This window comes from Ascidiella aspersa, chromosome 5 (genome assembly GCF_963924565.1).
Source record: "Ascidiella aspersa chromosome 5, kaAscAspe10.2, whole genome shotgun sequence".
Taxonomy (NCBI): domain Eukaryota; kingdom Metazoa; phylum Chordata; class Ascidiacea; order Phlebobranchia; family Ascidiidae; genus Ascidiella; species Ascidiella aspersa.
Window position 1 is genome coordinate 15,844,847 of NC_139451.1, and position 16,146 is coordinate 15,860,992.

The 16,146-nt window shown below is 35.9% G+C and overlaps 2 protein-coding genes across 2 annotated transcripts; one reads left to right on the plus strand and one right to left on the minus strand.

The window, feature by feature from the left end:
- Positions 1 to 1,526: 1,526 nt before the first annotated feature.
- LOC146145097 (transmembrane protein 177-like) lies at positions 1,527 to 5,615 on the plus strand. The gene has a single exon (XM_083389949.1). It carries the CDS (start codon positions 2,979 to 2,981, stop codon positions 3,897 to 3,899), a length of 921 nt encoding a protein of 306 aa, XP_083246075.1. The 5' UTR covers positions 1,527 to 2,978; the 3' UTR covers positions 3,900 to 5,615.
- LOC146145098 (uncharacterized) lies at positions 4,635 to 12,525 on the minus strand. Its single transcript, XM_083389948.1, has 6 exons — positions 12,338 to 12,525; positions 10,659 to 10,799; positions 9,490 to 9,596; positions 8,449 to 8,626; positions 7,933 to 8,023; positions 4,635 to 6,672 (listed from the first exon to the last, which is right to left on the minus strand). The coding sequence occupies exons 1-6, from the start codon at positions 12,440 to 12,442 to the stop codon at positions 5,939 to 5,941; spliced, it is 1,356 nt and encodes a 451-aa protein (XP_083246074.1). The 5' UTR covers positions 12,443 to 12,525; the 3' UTR covers positions 4,635 to 5,938.
- Between the last annotated feature and the right edge of the window lie 3,621 nt (positions 12,526 to 16,146).

The following is a 16,146-nucleotide window of genomic DNA, read 5'->3' on the forward strand; positions in this document are numbered from 1 at the left end:
GTTATGACAATTTTGATAATTAGACAAGAAATAATAAAGGGCGCATGTTTTTGTTGTTCGTTAATTACTTAAATCGATTAATTAAACACGTAAAAATGGCCACTGCCACCACACATGTAAATCGGTATGTTTCAGAGTTTAGAAAACAGCTGCTATTTAGTTTAAAGACGGAATACATTTGACCGAAGCGCAAAAAGTATATAAATATTAGGTTAAGTTTGTTAAACTTTCGTTGGGGAGAGCGCCATAATGCAGAGGACGCTTTTTTTCTGTCAAGGTGCCAAAAATCGCGTGTGGCACCTACGAGAAAGACAGAAGGGATTCGCGCGAAGCGCTAAAACAATTTCCATTTTAAAAATAAATAAGCCCCGGGCCGGATTAAATCGCTTGGCGGGCCGGATCCGGCCCGATGGCCTTATGTTGCCCAGGTCTGAGTTAGAACGTCAAATTTTGATCCCCACACGACACGTTCATGTCGATACTGTTTAGTATGCAAGTTTTATTAATTCTGATCAAATTTTTTTTAGGCTCGTATTAATTGCAATACATCAGAATGTTTAAAAATGGACATGGTGTTAACAAATGAATATATTTTCTGCTTTCTGCCATAAGCGTCGATTGTAATTTGGGAAAAAAGATGGCGTCCATATCACTATAAAGAAAAGCAAGTCAGTCGCACAACTTGGGCGGCTGCAGACGTACCAGTTTGGCTTTGTAATGCCAAATTTCAAAAATGCTTTTTTTAAGGGTACACTAATTTACGGAATGGTCGGAACGCTCACTAATTTACGGAATGGAATGAATAGGGCCGAAACTAATTTGATGAATGGTCGGAACGGAATGAACTGTCGGAATAGAATGAACTGTCGGAATGGAATGAATGACGCTGTATAGGAGCAGAATGAACTGTCGTAATAGGTTTTATGCACACCTGAGGTTTACAAACTTAACTTATTTCAAAATTGGGCGCTGGTCGAGAATCCTACCACAACGCGCATTATTTGGGTTAACGTTTGGGTTAGTTAAGGTGGGTCAAGTATTCATATTGAATAAAGAATATAATAATACTTGACCCACCCACACCCCACTGTGGAAAGTATGGCAAGTGCACCCGCAAGATTTTTTCAACCTTTTAAAAGTGCACCCCGAAAAAATCTGAACTGCACCCGAAATATGTAAAATGGTTGTGCGGAATACGGGCGCTCTTTCACTATTGTACGTAAAAATTAATATAAAATTTTTTTTCTTCAAATGCCGCCTACGACAACACATATTGTTTGGGTTAGGGTGCGGGTTAGCGTTTGGTTGAGGGTGGGTCAAGTTATTATTAATAATAAACATAATATTACTTGACCCACCCTCACTCACCCAAACGCTAACCCGCACCCTAACCCAAACAATATGCGTTATGGTATGCGGTATTATTATTATTTTTTTTTTGCATAACTTTTCACGTACAATAGTGAAAGAGTGCCGGAATACGTTTACAGTGCAATGTATGCAATACAGAATGCATCCTAAAACCATAAAGTGCACCCGAGGTGCACTTTGTTGCACCCGGTCACACGGATTTTTTCGGCCGTGCACCTGCGAGATCTCGTCAAGTTCTGCCATACTTTCCAGCAGTGCCCACACCCAAACGCTAACCCGCAACCTAACTCAATTTTGTGCATTGATTTCATAACTGTGGTAGGATTCTAGACCAGCGCCCAAAATTGGAATAACTAATTCAGGTTCATTTCATTCCGACAGCTCATTCTGTTCCTACATCTTCGTTCTTTCATTCCGACAGTTTATTGTGTTCATACAGCTTCGTTCATTGCATTCCGTTCCGACCATTCATCAAATTAGTTTCGGCCCTATTCATTCCATTCCGACAATTCCGTAAATTAGTGAGCGTTCCGATCATTCATCATTCCGTAAATTAGTGCTACCCTTTTTTTAAACATAGCTGACTCCAGAAAATGTTGTGACTTTTGTATTGGCTTTGTAAAACTTATTATAGTACATACTTTTTTGTAAAACCCTTGTTTAAAGATCTGTGGGCTGCTTTATTGCATTATAGGGTATTTTTTTTATAAATGATGTAATCAGAATTCACAGGGGTCTGCTAAACACCAACAAGTGTTGTATTTTGGCCTATTTTTAAAATATTGCACAAACGTTTGAGGAGTTAGAGGGATGTCCAACCTTATAGCAGAATGGGCCCCATTGCCACTTCAAAAATTGCGATGCGCCGCAAAACCTATTAAATTAAAGGGGTGACATCATAAAACAGCTTTACTTATAAACACCCCCTCTTCCAGATAGAAGTCGTGCGCAAATATGCCAACGGAATCTCGGCCTAAGTTTTTACATGCCGGATCATGCCACGCTACGACATCATTGGGCTGATATATTTCCTTAAAACGGTCCGCAAAAACACACATTAAGAAACAAACACATCTTGCTTAACAATGATGGGTGGCAAAGTGGACGATGGATGTTGAAATGCGACATTAAACTCGATTAGTCTCAGAAAAGATATTAGATTAGGTCTACATAAAATACTGTGCGCTTTACAAATTATAATAGTAGAAACAATTGTTTTAAATAAAGGCTACTGAAAGTGAGAATAAGTGGTGGGCCGCAGGTTGGACATCCCTGAGTTAGACAGTATATAGGCTACCCAGCTTGACAACTACAAATACATTCTTTCCTCAATATTTTTTCTAAAGCTTACCAAGCCTCAGTGTTGTAAACAAGTTATCTTGAAATAACTTGAATCCCAGTCAAGTAATTTAAAAAATATAGTCTTTTGCAAAAATGTCAAGTCCCAGTTATTGAGAGCAAGTCAACTTCAAGGTCAGAATGTTATTGACAATTTCTCCCGATTTGTTTTACATGCAAAAATTTAGATAAATAATCCATTTTTATTAAAAAGTATTAAATGAAAACACTTAATTTAAACGCGAAAGTGATTGTTAACTTATAAAAAAATGAGTATTGTAATAAAAATTTATAAACAGTTTTATAAAACAAGAAGGTGGACGAGTGGATTGCTTGCATCAGCTTTGATTGTTAAGAATGGCTTTCAACATCTATTTCCAACATATGGTTTTATGCCATTCAATGCATCTGCTAAGAGTTCCCAATTTTCACTGGAGCACAGTGTATGGCTGTTGCAGTCTGTGAAGTCAGACTTGAAAATAGATAAGGACATTGTGATGTATGTGACAACACAGCCAGATGTTACTGGAGCGGGATTTTTTGCCTTTGAAAAGTTCAAACAGCCATGCTCTATTGGCATTCCAAAAAACTATTTTTGCTCAAATATTTTGGAACTAGAGGATTTAAATGTTCATATACAGAAAAAAAGAATTGAAGGCACCAGTTCAAACGCAGTACAATTAATGGAAGCTCTGCTCATATCTGAACGCGCTCAAAAGTATGGAGTTGCACGATGCTTAGTATATTTCAAGAAAAACTGGGCAATTCTTCAAACTTTTCTACCAAGTTTCTTTGTAGCATTTGGATATGTCCTATGTTTTTATGGAGCCAAGGTAATTTTCCGCAACAGACAAGTTTCTATGCTACTTGTTTTACAATTCACACTGGCAAGCATTTTTGTCACCTGGCTTCTCTGCAAACTGACGAAGTCTTTTTTGAAAAATCTTATTGAGAAATCTCTTGATAAATCTGCAAGTGGTATTTCAAAGGAGTATGCATTGGGCGGCATTGAGTATTATAAAAAAATATGCAAACGCAATCAAGCTTGGAGGATTCTTCAAGGTAAAAATGGTGAAAATCATTTTACAGTTTTCGGCAATATTAAGGACGGAATATTTTTTAACTCTTATGGACCACCCTTTACTGAGAGAATTGAACAGTTACAAAAAACTGTTGATTCATATGGTTGATTAAATATTTTCCTTTTTGGTATTATTGATTTCAACTTTTTTAATTAACAACACTCTATACATTTACTGACTTGACCAATTTTATAGAGAATATAAATTGTTTGTTATGCTATTAATTTGTTTAATGTGTGACAATTAATAAAGTTAGAGGACACTACAATGTTAGATGGAGTATTTGATAAATAATTCGCCAAAAATGTCAAAGTCAACTCAAGGGAACAGGGGCGTATCCAGAAATTTAAAAAGGGGGTCCCGAATTTTCAACTTGGGAATTCCCCGTTTTTCCGTCTGACGTTAATTACGTCATAAAATAGTGACGGATATGACGTCATAAAATAGCGATTGTGATGACGTCATAAATAATACCGCTTAGTGTGCAATCGTTAACTTCAGGAGTAAATCGAAAACAAGACCGTGAAATATATTTGATTGATTTTGGTAGATCCATGTAGCCGGGACTATGCTAAATTACAAGCACGTCTTTCGCCACCTGCAATACTAAACGAAGATCGTTTTCCCGGTTGTTATTCGACAGGCACAACATAAAAACGCCACTTCAATAGTTCTAAAATCAGTGTTTTTAACCTTTTTAAGTGAGGGCACACCTGGTGAGCGAAGCGAGCGCGATTTTTTTTGGGTATAACGGCAAATTTATTGCAAGTTTTATTACACCTAAACTAAAAAATAAAAAAATATGTCTAATATTTTTGAATATGTTTTCCATTTGTCGGCGACGCACTTGGCAGCCCTCCACGGCGAACAGTTAAGCAGCGCTGATCTAGTTCAAAAGACATCATTAAAATGTAAACAAAACGGGCGTACAAAGTCATTCGCGCGAAGCGCGAAAATTTTTCGCACTTACGTAGTTAAAATAGTCCAAAAGTATATGAAATGGCAAACTGTGAGAAACATCAGCATCGCCTATCTAGACGTTATAAGCGAGAAATAGGCGGAGACCGCTTGATTTATTGTTGTTAATTGTCGAACACACACTTGCTAATCAGCCAACCTGAGCGAATAACGAAATACAAGAGAAAAAATATTCTGCGTTTACGGTCGACCAAACAAGAAACGAAAAACGGCGTTTTGCGCTCCACCCGATCCGACTCGTTTGTGCGCTCGGTCTTGGTTTCGTATTAGCTTAAGACGCGTGGCCCAATCACATTAAAAAACACGCAGCTTTGGACGGTGAGTTTAAACGATGACAAAAACGATATTGTCACTTACGAAAAGGGGGGGTCTGGAAAACCGAAGAAATTTGTCCAAAAATAATTAATGAAATAAAATTTTTTTAACTTACGTGTGCTTGTTCTATACCTATTCGATCCAATATTTTTTTAAATGCTGAACATGTAGGAACGTTATGACTAAAATTGGCAGGAAATAATTTTTTTGTGCCATTCTAAAAAAAAGTACGAAGCACGTTGTTTAGCAGGGAAGAGCCAGTGTTTGGCATATAGATTGTTTATTAGTTTAAAAAGTACTAAATTTCGCTAGAATTGTTGTGTATTTGCAGTTTTACTTGATTTGGCAAATACTTCTTTATTGAGTTAGAAACCATTTCACCAATAATCAGGTTTGGAAAAAGATAAACATTTGTCACCAATATTGCTTTTATCTTTTGGGGTTTTAACTTATTTATTTGTGTTAGAAAATATTTATGTTTGCAATATTTTTCTAGAGACTGATGATGTTATTATTTGCAAAATAAATTAATCTTTTGGCCAAAAAAGTCTTTAGAATTCTTGCAAATTTAGGTAATTAGTTTATTTAAAGGTTATAAAATATTCACATAAACATAGGTACATCAATTAATTATCAGAGAAGCTTTTTTCGATTAGTATTACTATGGTAGCAACAGTTTACACAAGTATGTATATATAGGTTTTGGCTTTTATAAATGCTAATTTATGTAACGCTGCCATATATTTTCTTTATTCTTAATTTGTTAGATGAACCCTGTATATATTTATATTTTCGATAGCCACCCATCACTTCATGTTAAGTTGCTTTTCATAAATGAATAGGATAGTTATAAGTCAACATTCCAAAATGCCTGTTATTACTGCATGCAAGTCTTGTACGGTTGGGCACTTCAGTGGTGAACTAACATCGGCTGTTTTGCTTGAAACGTCCAGCTTTTCTGATAACTCAACAGTTTTTCCCATAACTTGATGTAGCTTTCCAGTGAGTAAATCAATTTTGGCATTAAATGTTTGTTCTAATTTGCTGGTAACACCAGGAAGGTTGTTGGTGTTTAAGGTTTGATTTTTTATATCTAATGCAGCCCCATTCATGTTACATGGAAGACTTTTGGCTGGACTACTGCAACAATCAGATTGAGCACTAGGTTGAAGCTGTGTTTTATGTGCAGTAAGAACCTCTTCTTTACTGGAGTGAATGATTGCATTCATTTGTGTTGTAACATTGTCAACCAGTATGTCTACTGGTGTAGTAGAGTGATTTTGAAGTGACCAAGGTGTGCTGGAATTTAAAATCGTCGAAAATTGTTTTTCCATATGTAGTGTCTGTTTGTGAAACTTGGTTTGGGTTATGTTACTTCTGCGCTTTGGTATCCAAAGTTCTGCAGTTACTTTACCACCCTTTATATCCTGGAAAGCATCTCCTATAGCTGTTACAAACTTTGAGTAATTGCACTTTTCTGCCTTATACTGGACATGGCAGGGTTCTTCGCAAACACAATTCGAGAAACTGGTGCACATTTCATTAGCCTTGCATACATCATCTAGTGGCACATTTTGTATCCCATCACCTACAAAAATAATTCTCTTTTATTAGAAATTTAATAATAATAATAAATAAAATAAAATTGGGTCAACCTAAATTTTGCATAGGAAAAAAGAACTTGTGAGGAATTAATTACAAGTATGTACAAAAACATAGGGTAAACTAGTCTTGGATTGTTTGTATATTTTCGATAGTAGTTGCATATCTTTAAAGTAATGTGAAATCAATGAGCTTAGCCAAAGGAGAAAGTAAAACATAAATTTATGTTTTGTAAAACAGTGAGCTAACATTATAGCAATAATATTAATTTTAGCTTCCTGAAAAAATTTTGTTTCAAAGTTTTGCGCAATTACGTTAGGGGATTTGCACTGTTTAAGAGGAGGAGCTTCAAAATTAATGTGGACAGGTTATGTTGCTCTGTTTGTTTTATATAAGTCTTTTTTTGCGTACTTAGTCTATATTAGTGATTCGTCTGCAACTTAGTTTTGCCGTGTTCGATAGCGTCACAAAACATATATTACCATTGAAGTTATTTTAACAAATATTTCACTACACATGCATTGTATTATACCAGAATCAGGTACAGATCCAAGGAGAGCGTGAGGCCATGCCCACCAAACTACATTTTTTGCCTGTTTAAATTTGGAAATCGCAAAAGCGCTTTGCAAAAATCTCAACAAGTCTAAAAGCACCACGAACAGGCCTGCCCTACCATTATTTAATTAACATAATATATATCCAATTTCAAAGTTTAAATATTCAACGCACCATATGCTTTTTGTGTGAAACCATGCAGCTGTTAGGAGTAAATGGCTAACAACTACATATGCATGTCGTATAGATTTCCATAAAATTTTGAAAGCTGAAAACAGTTCTCTCTACTTGGGGTATTTATTTTTTCAATAACCACCAAGTAGATAAAATATACCGATATAAGATTGAAACTGGGTAATGTAGGAAGCAATGTTATTTGAAGAGTCAAATTAAACAGTAGTAAGTTTCTTCAATGTTTTAAAAGTACTGTCGAAGCGTGAAACCTTTCTTTCAACTGGAATTGTTATAGCTATGATCCACTTCAGTTTATTTTATTTGACACGAATTTTAGAAGGACCCAATGGGACTTCCGCTCAATTCTCTTATTTTAAAAGAGTCTGATTAATAACACGGTGCACAATGTTTGAAGCTTTACTAAATTAATCCAATCGCAATTTGCATGAAAAGTCTGTGCAGTATTAGAACCAGTCGTTTTCTAAATATGAGATATGTGCAACCGTTTTTCACTTACTGAAATATTTGTTAATTTCTTCAATGTCATAGGCTGGTTTGTTACAGGTACCACAGCTATTACTGTGCGATCCATGTAAGACTTTTGTTTCCTGAAAAAGAACACCTTGTAAAACTCAAAATTAAAAAAAAAACTATTAAACATGTATATATTTTTAGGGATACATCGCTATATGTTGGTAGACATTTCCTCCAGGCATATCGGCATTAATATATTCGGGCCTATTTTTTTACCAATATTGTTATAGTGCTGTTATGTAAAAGCACTGTCTCTGCTACAGCTGTGGCGTCATGATTGGTATTTGTACTGTGAAAGATAGAGCAAGCAGCCATGGATACAATATAATTTGACCTCACTCAATACAATGAAATAGAATGCAATATTATTATTTCATTGAAACAACTAATTACCCTTCATATTTTTAGAGCTACATGTTTTACAAGTTTAATGGTAGATTGTATTACCAACAACTAATTAAACGGTTGAAAGTGAGTGTTTGGCACAGCTGAAGCTTACCCATGTACTGTCAACAGAGCTTCTGTCACTATCAGCCAAATCCCATGAAAACTGAGAAGAGGTATCATCCTTGTCTGGAACATTGATATGGATAGCCCCCAAATTTTTAATTAAATTTAATAATTTATGTTCATCTGCGTGGATTGAGAGTGTGGGAATGTTGTTATCCTGTTGTAATCTGAAAGTATATATGTTATTTTGAAATGGTCTTAACTGTATAAAAACCTGTAAGGCTAGCCAATTTAAAAAAATATATAATCAAAGTAGTAGCTAAAGTTCTACCAAATAACACTGCTTGAATAGCAATCAGGGTTGGGATTTTGCACTTGCACGCTCGGTTGCTGATGTGAGTGCAATTTCATGGACAAGTCATTTCAAAATCAGCACCAATATAGTACACAAGATACCTTCGGAGAGGCTTACCGAAATCAGTCAGCCTGATCAGGATTTTTAGTGCAAGCAGAGCCAGGCTAGAAAATCAACTAGCCTGCAGTGAGGTTCGAACTCACAACCTCTGGTCATACCAGAACCGTCAAAGGGGAGCACATCAAGAAACAATACAAACTCATGTTTTTTTAATGCCTGTTGGGAAATGTTGTTAATGCTTGTATTACTTGGAATATGTATATATATATATACAGGGGCATATCAAGAAATCCAAAAAAAGTACTTGGGCATTCAATCCTTGTTAAATTCGCGACCTCCTTCTCAAACTTACGTTTCAGAAAGTGTCTGCGGGCCGCTCAAAATCTCGGCCGGGTCCGGCCCGCGGGCCATATGTTGCCCGACCCTGTATTAGAATATAAAAATTGGGGACCCTAATGGCATCTGAGTTTTTAGTGTGAGAAGGAAGAAGCCCTCCATGGTTGTGAAATTGTGTACTGTCCCACCTCCAAAACCAGACCCATAACTGCCCCTATATACACCACTGTATATACATAATTCAAAAGGAAAGGTACATTAATCCTGCACAAGTTTTGAAGTCAACAGATAAAATTAGTTCACAATAACTAGGTTGATTATAATACAAACAATACTAACAAATTATTATAAGTGTCCAAAATTTCTTGTGCATATGATGACAACTTCTTTTTATCAAGGTGTGTCCATTTGCTACTTTCCAAACAACATTCCAGCTTTCCTCTCACCTAAAGACAAAAAACACAAGGCTACATATAACAGCCCGTATTAGGTAACATTATCACCTATCCACTATTTAAAAAATACTGAAACAATAAAACACTTGAAACTAGGTGCCAGCCTATTTTTATTACTTACTCCAGTGAAAAAAAATATTAGTTAATGATTTGCTTTTGAAATACTGTTATCATACCTAGGTAAGCAGAGCATTTAAGATTTTAACACTCAGAAATAGTCAAGCAGAAAATCAATAGCGCCAAAATAGATCATCCATGCATACTAGTTTTGTGCTTAAAGCCAACTTTTTACAGGATTTCTGTTCCGCCATAAGTATCCGGGTCAATTGACTACACAATTTTTTGATTTGCTAAAACCTGATTATTAAATGCCACTTTATTGAGCTAAATGCATATCTCTTGTGTGCCCAATTGAACGCATTTTATTATAAAATTTAGAAAACACAATAATGCAGTGCAGTGGTTTCCAACCCTTTTTTTAAGGTGAGACCCAAAATTAAAAAAAACAACATCAAACTGAGTAAACCTCACAAACCCCTTGGTCTGCTTTTGACGAAAAGCTGATCATAAATTCTTGTATGAGGGTTTTTAAATGTTTAGAGATGACGTTACAAATATAGGTTATAAAACATAAAACGTAAGAAATTTCCTGTTCTCGGTCAAAATTTTGTGCAAATATGCATATAAAACGGATTTAAAAGATATTTAAAACTAGTTGTAAACCATTTACTCCGACAGCTGCATGGTTTTACAAAATAAAACAATGCATCACTTTGTGCCAAGCACCAAAACTATTTAATGTGTTGATCTTGTTAAACTTTGAAGTTGAAGAGTGTTAATTAGTGAGTTGTATGGCAGACCTATTCACCTCACCTTTAGACCTAAAGGTGTCGCCTAATTCGGATAAACATAATTATAGGCTCATAAGATGCCTTACTTTGGTACAACAGGCAAAAAATATATAATATACAAGAATATATTTTCTTTGTAAGTTTTGATTGGTTGACCTTCGCCCAACTATTTCAATTTAATATCAACCAGTAACTCACTAACCTCCAAAAGTTTTCTATAATGTTTTTCATGAGCTGCAGTTTGACTCTCACAAATGTTGTCAAGTTCATCTAACAGGGACTGCTCTCTATACTTTAAAGATTGCACTTGCTTTGCAAAGATATTCTTGACTTGATTTTTAACCTAAGAAACAAAAAGTATTAAATAATTTATTTTTTAAAACAAAATACAGTGTCATTGGGGATGTTCAAAGTTATTTTTCTCAATTCATGGTTTCAGTCTGATTTTCCCTTATTTGTCGCATAAAAATCAGTTTCCTAATTTTTTAGAACAATCAAGCAACATTTAAGAGCTTCACAGACACCCCAAAGATTACAAAACAATTTTCCTAAAATCTGGGATTTCCATCAACATGATACTTACAGTTTTTGTTAAAAATATGGAAACCTTGCACAATCTTTATACTTAACTAAGGTCAATAAAAACATCAATAATTATTTTTAAGGAACTTAAATTCTGTTCTAAAAACCAAGATTATTGGTTTATTTTTATGCTACTTAAAATCAGGAATGTGATTTGCTCAAGCATTCTTCTCGTGATGGTTCTCATATAATTCGTACATTGAATTAAAGTCGTTGGAACTTAAAAAAAAAGTTGTCAATGAGTCCGAAGAAAGATGGGTAAAACTAAGCACTGACTTTATATATATATATATGCTATTATATTAACTGACATTTTTAACTGTAAAGATCACAGGTGATCATACTCAGATTTTCAAAAAACTAATTTTACTTCTCTTTCTTCTGTTCATAGAAATACCTTGCCTTTTATAACAAACAGTTTGTTAAAAATCTGGTAGTGTATATATATGTGACAAATTAAATCACAGTCCTCAAATGGGGAAGAGGGGGTTTGGGGTTTAAGACTATATGTTAAGTAACATGAAAAAGAAAAGTGGATTACAAATGCTTTATTACGCTTGTAGTTAATATAAACATCATAGGTTTTCACAAAAACTGTATGTATCGTGTTAGGGGAAATCCCTGGTTTTACCAAAGTTTGTTGTGGTAATTTTGAGGTAATAATAGAAATTGAAAACTTAGCTTTATTTTTGTTTTCAGAATATGAAATTGGGATTTACAAAGTACAACTGTCGGTTGTTTTAGTTTTTAACTTGGTATTTTAGTGCCAACGTGAATTTATTGCTTGACAGTTTATCGCTAACAAATCAATCCCTCTTTCGGAACAGAATAATACAAATATATATATTTATCTTTTTACAGTTTTGCGGTCAAATTGTGTCTGCCAAAACCTTAAATGTGGTTCGATTGTTCTAAAATTTTAGGAAACTAAGTTTTATGCGACACATCAATGGAAATAATATGACAGAAACCATATATTTTCTAAAATTATTTTAATATTGCTAATTGCTTTTAGCCAAACAGAGAAAAACAAGCAGTTAACATTACATAACCTGACAGTAAAAGGCAAAAGACATTTGGGGTATGACAAAGTACTTTTTAAGAAAACAAATCAATAGTCAACTGAAATCAATTTAGTAGAAGAATCTAAGAACTAGGGATGTTCAAAGTAGAATTTCAAGGTATTCTAGAATAATAGGTTTCAAATCTAGAATAACGAATCCAGAATATCAAAATGTGGAGGTTAACCATTAGGGATAGAAATCAAGTTACAGAGCATGACTAGAACACTTCACTTACCTTGCAAAAACTACCATTAAGCCCCCCATAAGATTCCAGCAGACTACATGTTTCTTCTAAAGTTACTTTGATTTCATCCCAAATACATAAACTTGAGGAATCCATGTTTTATTGTAAAAAAAACTATGGTACTATGGCGGTATATAGAAGTATTCTACGAAACCAAATTGTTACATCTGTAAATAAAGTTATTGATAAACAAAGTGGGCGCTCTTTCACTATTGTACGTAAAAATTTATAAAAAAAAAATTTTCTTCAAATGCCGCATACCACAACACATATTGTTTGGGTTAGCGTTTGGTTGAGGGTGGGTCAAGTTATTATTAATAATAAACATAATATTACTGACCCACCCTCACCCAAACGCTAACCCGCACCCTAACCCAAACAACATGCGTTGTGGTATGCGGTATTATTATTTTTTTTTGCATAACTTTTCACGCACAATAGTGAAAGAGCGCCACAAAGTGTAAAATAAAACTTGCAACACTGTAACATCGGCTTTACATTAATACATGATGCAACACCATGAAACATAAAAGTGACAAATTGCACTCATTACAAATATATATTACACATTAACAAATCAAATATGTAAACCTTGCTGGTGTATGTTATAAAACTGATTCAGTTGTACAAATTTAGTCTTTGTAACTGTAGCATTTATCATGCAATATTACTCGATATTGCCTAATTTGACGTCACTATACACGTGACCGTTGTTCACTGACGCGTGACCTAACGCCGAATCGTGCGCTTTGAACGTTTCGTATTCATTGTATTTTATACGTCTTACTGATTAGCGGCTTGAATCACCGCTCTGTTTATCGTTGTGTTTCTGAGATTTGAGATGTAACAATCTGTAAGATGACAGAAGGAAATTCCATGGGCAAGTTGACCCACAATAAACTAGAGAATCGACAGCCAATCGTTTCTCTCCGACGAAGTCAGATAGCTCTCCTATCAGCCACAGGATCGAATACCTTGCGCCGGAAAGAAGGAACAGCCCGGAAGAAAGGCGAAGATGCTCAGCCCTCTTCAGCGTTCGTCAGCAGTCTTGCACCTCAAAGGCGTGCGACGCACCCAAAGTTCTTGGATGGATTATTTCCCACCAAAAATTTCCTCGCTTTGCAGAGGTCTCGACGAGTGACCCAGGAGTGAACGCTTCGATGGAATAAAGCACAAGTTAACTTCATGTGTATGGAATGGAACGACTAGAATTTTTTCACGACAACCCAGTAAGACATTTGATCGTTTGACGCTATAAAGACAATGCTTATTCGTGTAAATTTTACGGCAAATGCTACATAACAATGCAACAAATTGTTTTATAAACTTTTCTGATACCATTTTGGGACAATTTTGTGTTCTCATGATGTACTTTTTAATATGTTATGTGCAAAGTAATACGAAGCACAAAAATTGTGTTGTAAAAAGTTTTTTATATCGTGTCCCGCTTTTACGTTTAACAAAGTGCATTTTTGAACGCTCGCCCAGAGCGCCACTAAATTATTTCCTGTTCTTACGCTTTTATAACATTGTGCGATGTGGGACCGGGACCACATTGGAGCTGTATTTATACAGTTTACTTATTGTTCCCGAGCCGAGTTCGAATCTCGGCCGCAACGTACAAACTTAACCCTTCACCTTTCCACCCTATACCCTTTGTGAACCCACAACTACCATTGTCATACAAACATACTGTTTGGTGGCAAGACATATGGAGGCCCCTGCAATATCGAAGGTTTCTTACATCAACATGCTCCCCAATTAAAAAGATTCCAGGCGTGCTCACAGCCTAACTACGCATCGGAACCAGCTTGTCACGAGAGCAGCTTTCCGACCGCTCATTGGGATCGAATGTGATCTCAATCTTAAGTGTAACTCTGAACGCACTTCATCAAACACTGCGTTGAACTTCACACAACAAGAATACGTGATGCCACATCTTTGCTTCCGTTCAACCGATTTCAGTAAAGTGAATTCTATTGAAGAATCACGTTGATTTACTGAAGAATTCTCAAGCTACGTGAGACAGCCCTGTTAACTATGAAGATCCTTCGGGAATGGACTATATCCCGGGGAGCATTCGACTACGCAAATTTGCTAGACTACACCTCCTTGCCTCTAACTAACCCCTACCAGACCCCCCTTACTAGCATACTAATACCGGCAGCGTTACTGCTGACAGAGTTGGTGTCTGACAGCGCTAACATAGCGATACAGAGGCCCAAATTATATGTTTGCTAAATACCCTAAAGCCAAATGCTAAGCTTACCGAATTGTGCATGAAATTTATCGCCATGTATATTATTCGATGTATCGTATTTTCATCAATGAACGTCAGAAATTTATTTGTGTCGTAAAGGGTTCGAGAAACCAAGATTTCATTATTTACAAAACAGACAGCCTCAGTTGTCCATTTAAGTTTCTGTGGTCATAGAATCCACAGCCGATAATTTATTGCTTCCTGTATTGTATTTTTAAATCGTTTGTGTATACATTATTCGCAGAGAAAAATCTTTTAAAAATTCGCCCCCCAAAAAATGATAAAACAACCATAAAATGTTGCTCTGTTGTATATATAGTGTTTTCTTGTAACGCCACGCCTGTTTTTCGTTCGCCATTTCTCTTTGTGTCCCACGGTTTTTGACACGCACCCAAACCATATCCTAATATCAATCTTCCAGATCTCTTTTTTTCTTTAATGAACAACCCTTCCTACGTCTGACTTGTTCATTGTAAGGGGGATTCTGTAGCATTTATCATGCAATATTACTCGATATTGCCTAATTTGACGTCACTATACACGTGACCGTTGTTCACTGACGCGTGACCTAACGCCGAATCGTGCGCTTTGAAGTTTGAACGTTTTGTATTCATTCTATTTGATACATCTTACTGATTAGCGGCTTAAATCACCGCTCTGTTTATCGTTGTGTTTCTGAGATTTGTTAATATACTCGACGGACAACCTCTACTAAGTGAAGTGTCTTTGTCTAGAGAGTAGGCCTACAAGAAGTTAAGGACAGGTATTCTAGAGGCCTGCTCCTTTGGAGTCGGATTAAGAACTTGTAAGAGACTAGGCAGCCGTCGGCTCTCGTCTTCAGAGCCAGCAGCCTTCTTACCCCTAACTAAACACCCCGATTCGCTACAGTAACACACTGAGTTTATTTGTAAGCTATCAGGAAACAAGGCGCTGGTCCACGTTGGAAACTTTGGATTTTGCACGGGGGAGATGATTTTGCAGCTTGATATTGCGCGGCTATAATCACTTTTCCGTCCAAATTTGCGCGGCTGTAATCACCTTATTTGTAAAATTTGCATGGCTGAAAATGAAGTACTATACTGAAAACCGTTAGCGCGACAAAAGTTTTGCGCGTTTGAGCGATTTTTCGCGGCTGACCGCATTTAATGTTGATTTTACATGAAATGCGCGGCTGATCAGTAAAAATGCAGGCCTTACTTTCCAACCTGGGCGCTGGTCTAGAATCCTACGGCCTACGCTTACCACAGTTTAGACAATTACTAAATCAACGCGTCACAACATTCGGGTTAGGGTGTAGGTGGGTCAATATTATTGTATTTATTCTTTAATAATAATGTTTGACCTACCAAAACCAAAACGCTAATTAACCAAGGTCCGAGAGCAAGGGTCTCGAAATTTTATCGTGTAATATTTGCGGAAGTAAACAAGATATAAAAACGCCTTTTTTGAACATTTTGTTACATGTTTTTTAATCTGTTAACCACAAAAATCGTTCTTGTCCATTTTTGTTATTATAGTAAAATAAGCTAAAAGTGGCAGA

Excerpts from the sequence above, each read along its gene's own strand:
- LOC146145097 (XM_083389949.1), top strand. The coding sequence starts at position 2,979 with ATGAGTATTGTAATAAAAATTTATAAACAGTTTTATAAAACAAGAAGG.
- LOC146145098 (XM_083389948.1), bottom strand. The coding sequence starts at position 12,442 with ATGGATTCCTCAAGTTTATGTATTTGGGATGAAATCAAAGTAACTTTA. Across the intron at positions 10,800-12,337 it reads TTAATGGTAGTTTTTGCAAG|GTTAAAAATCAAGTCAAGAA; the intron begins GTAAGTGAAGTG and ends TTTGTTTCTTAG. Across the intron at positions 8,024-8,448 it reads GCTCTGTTGACAGTACATGG|GAAACAAAAGTCTTACATGG; the intron begins GTAAGCTTCAGC and ends GTTCTTTTTCAG.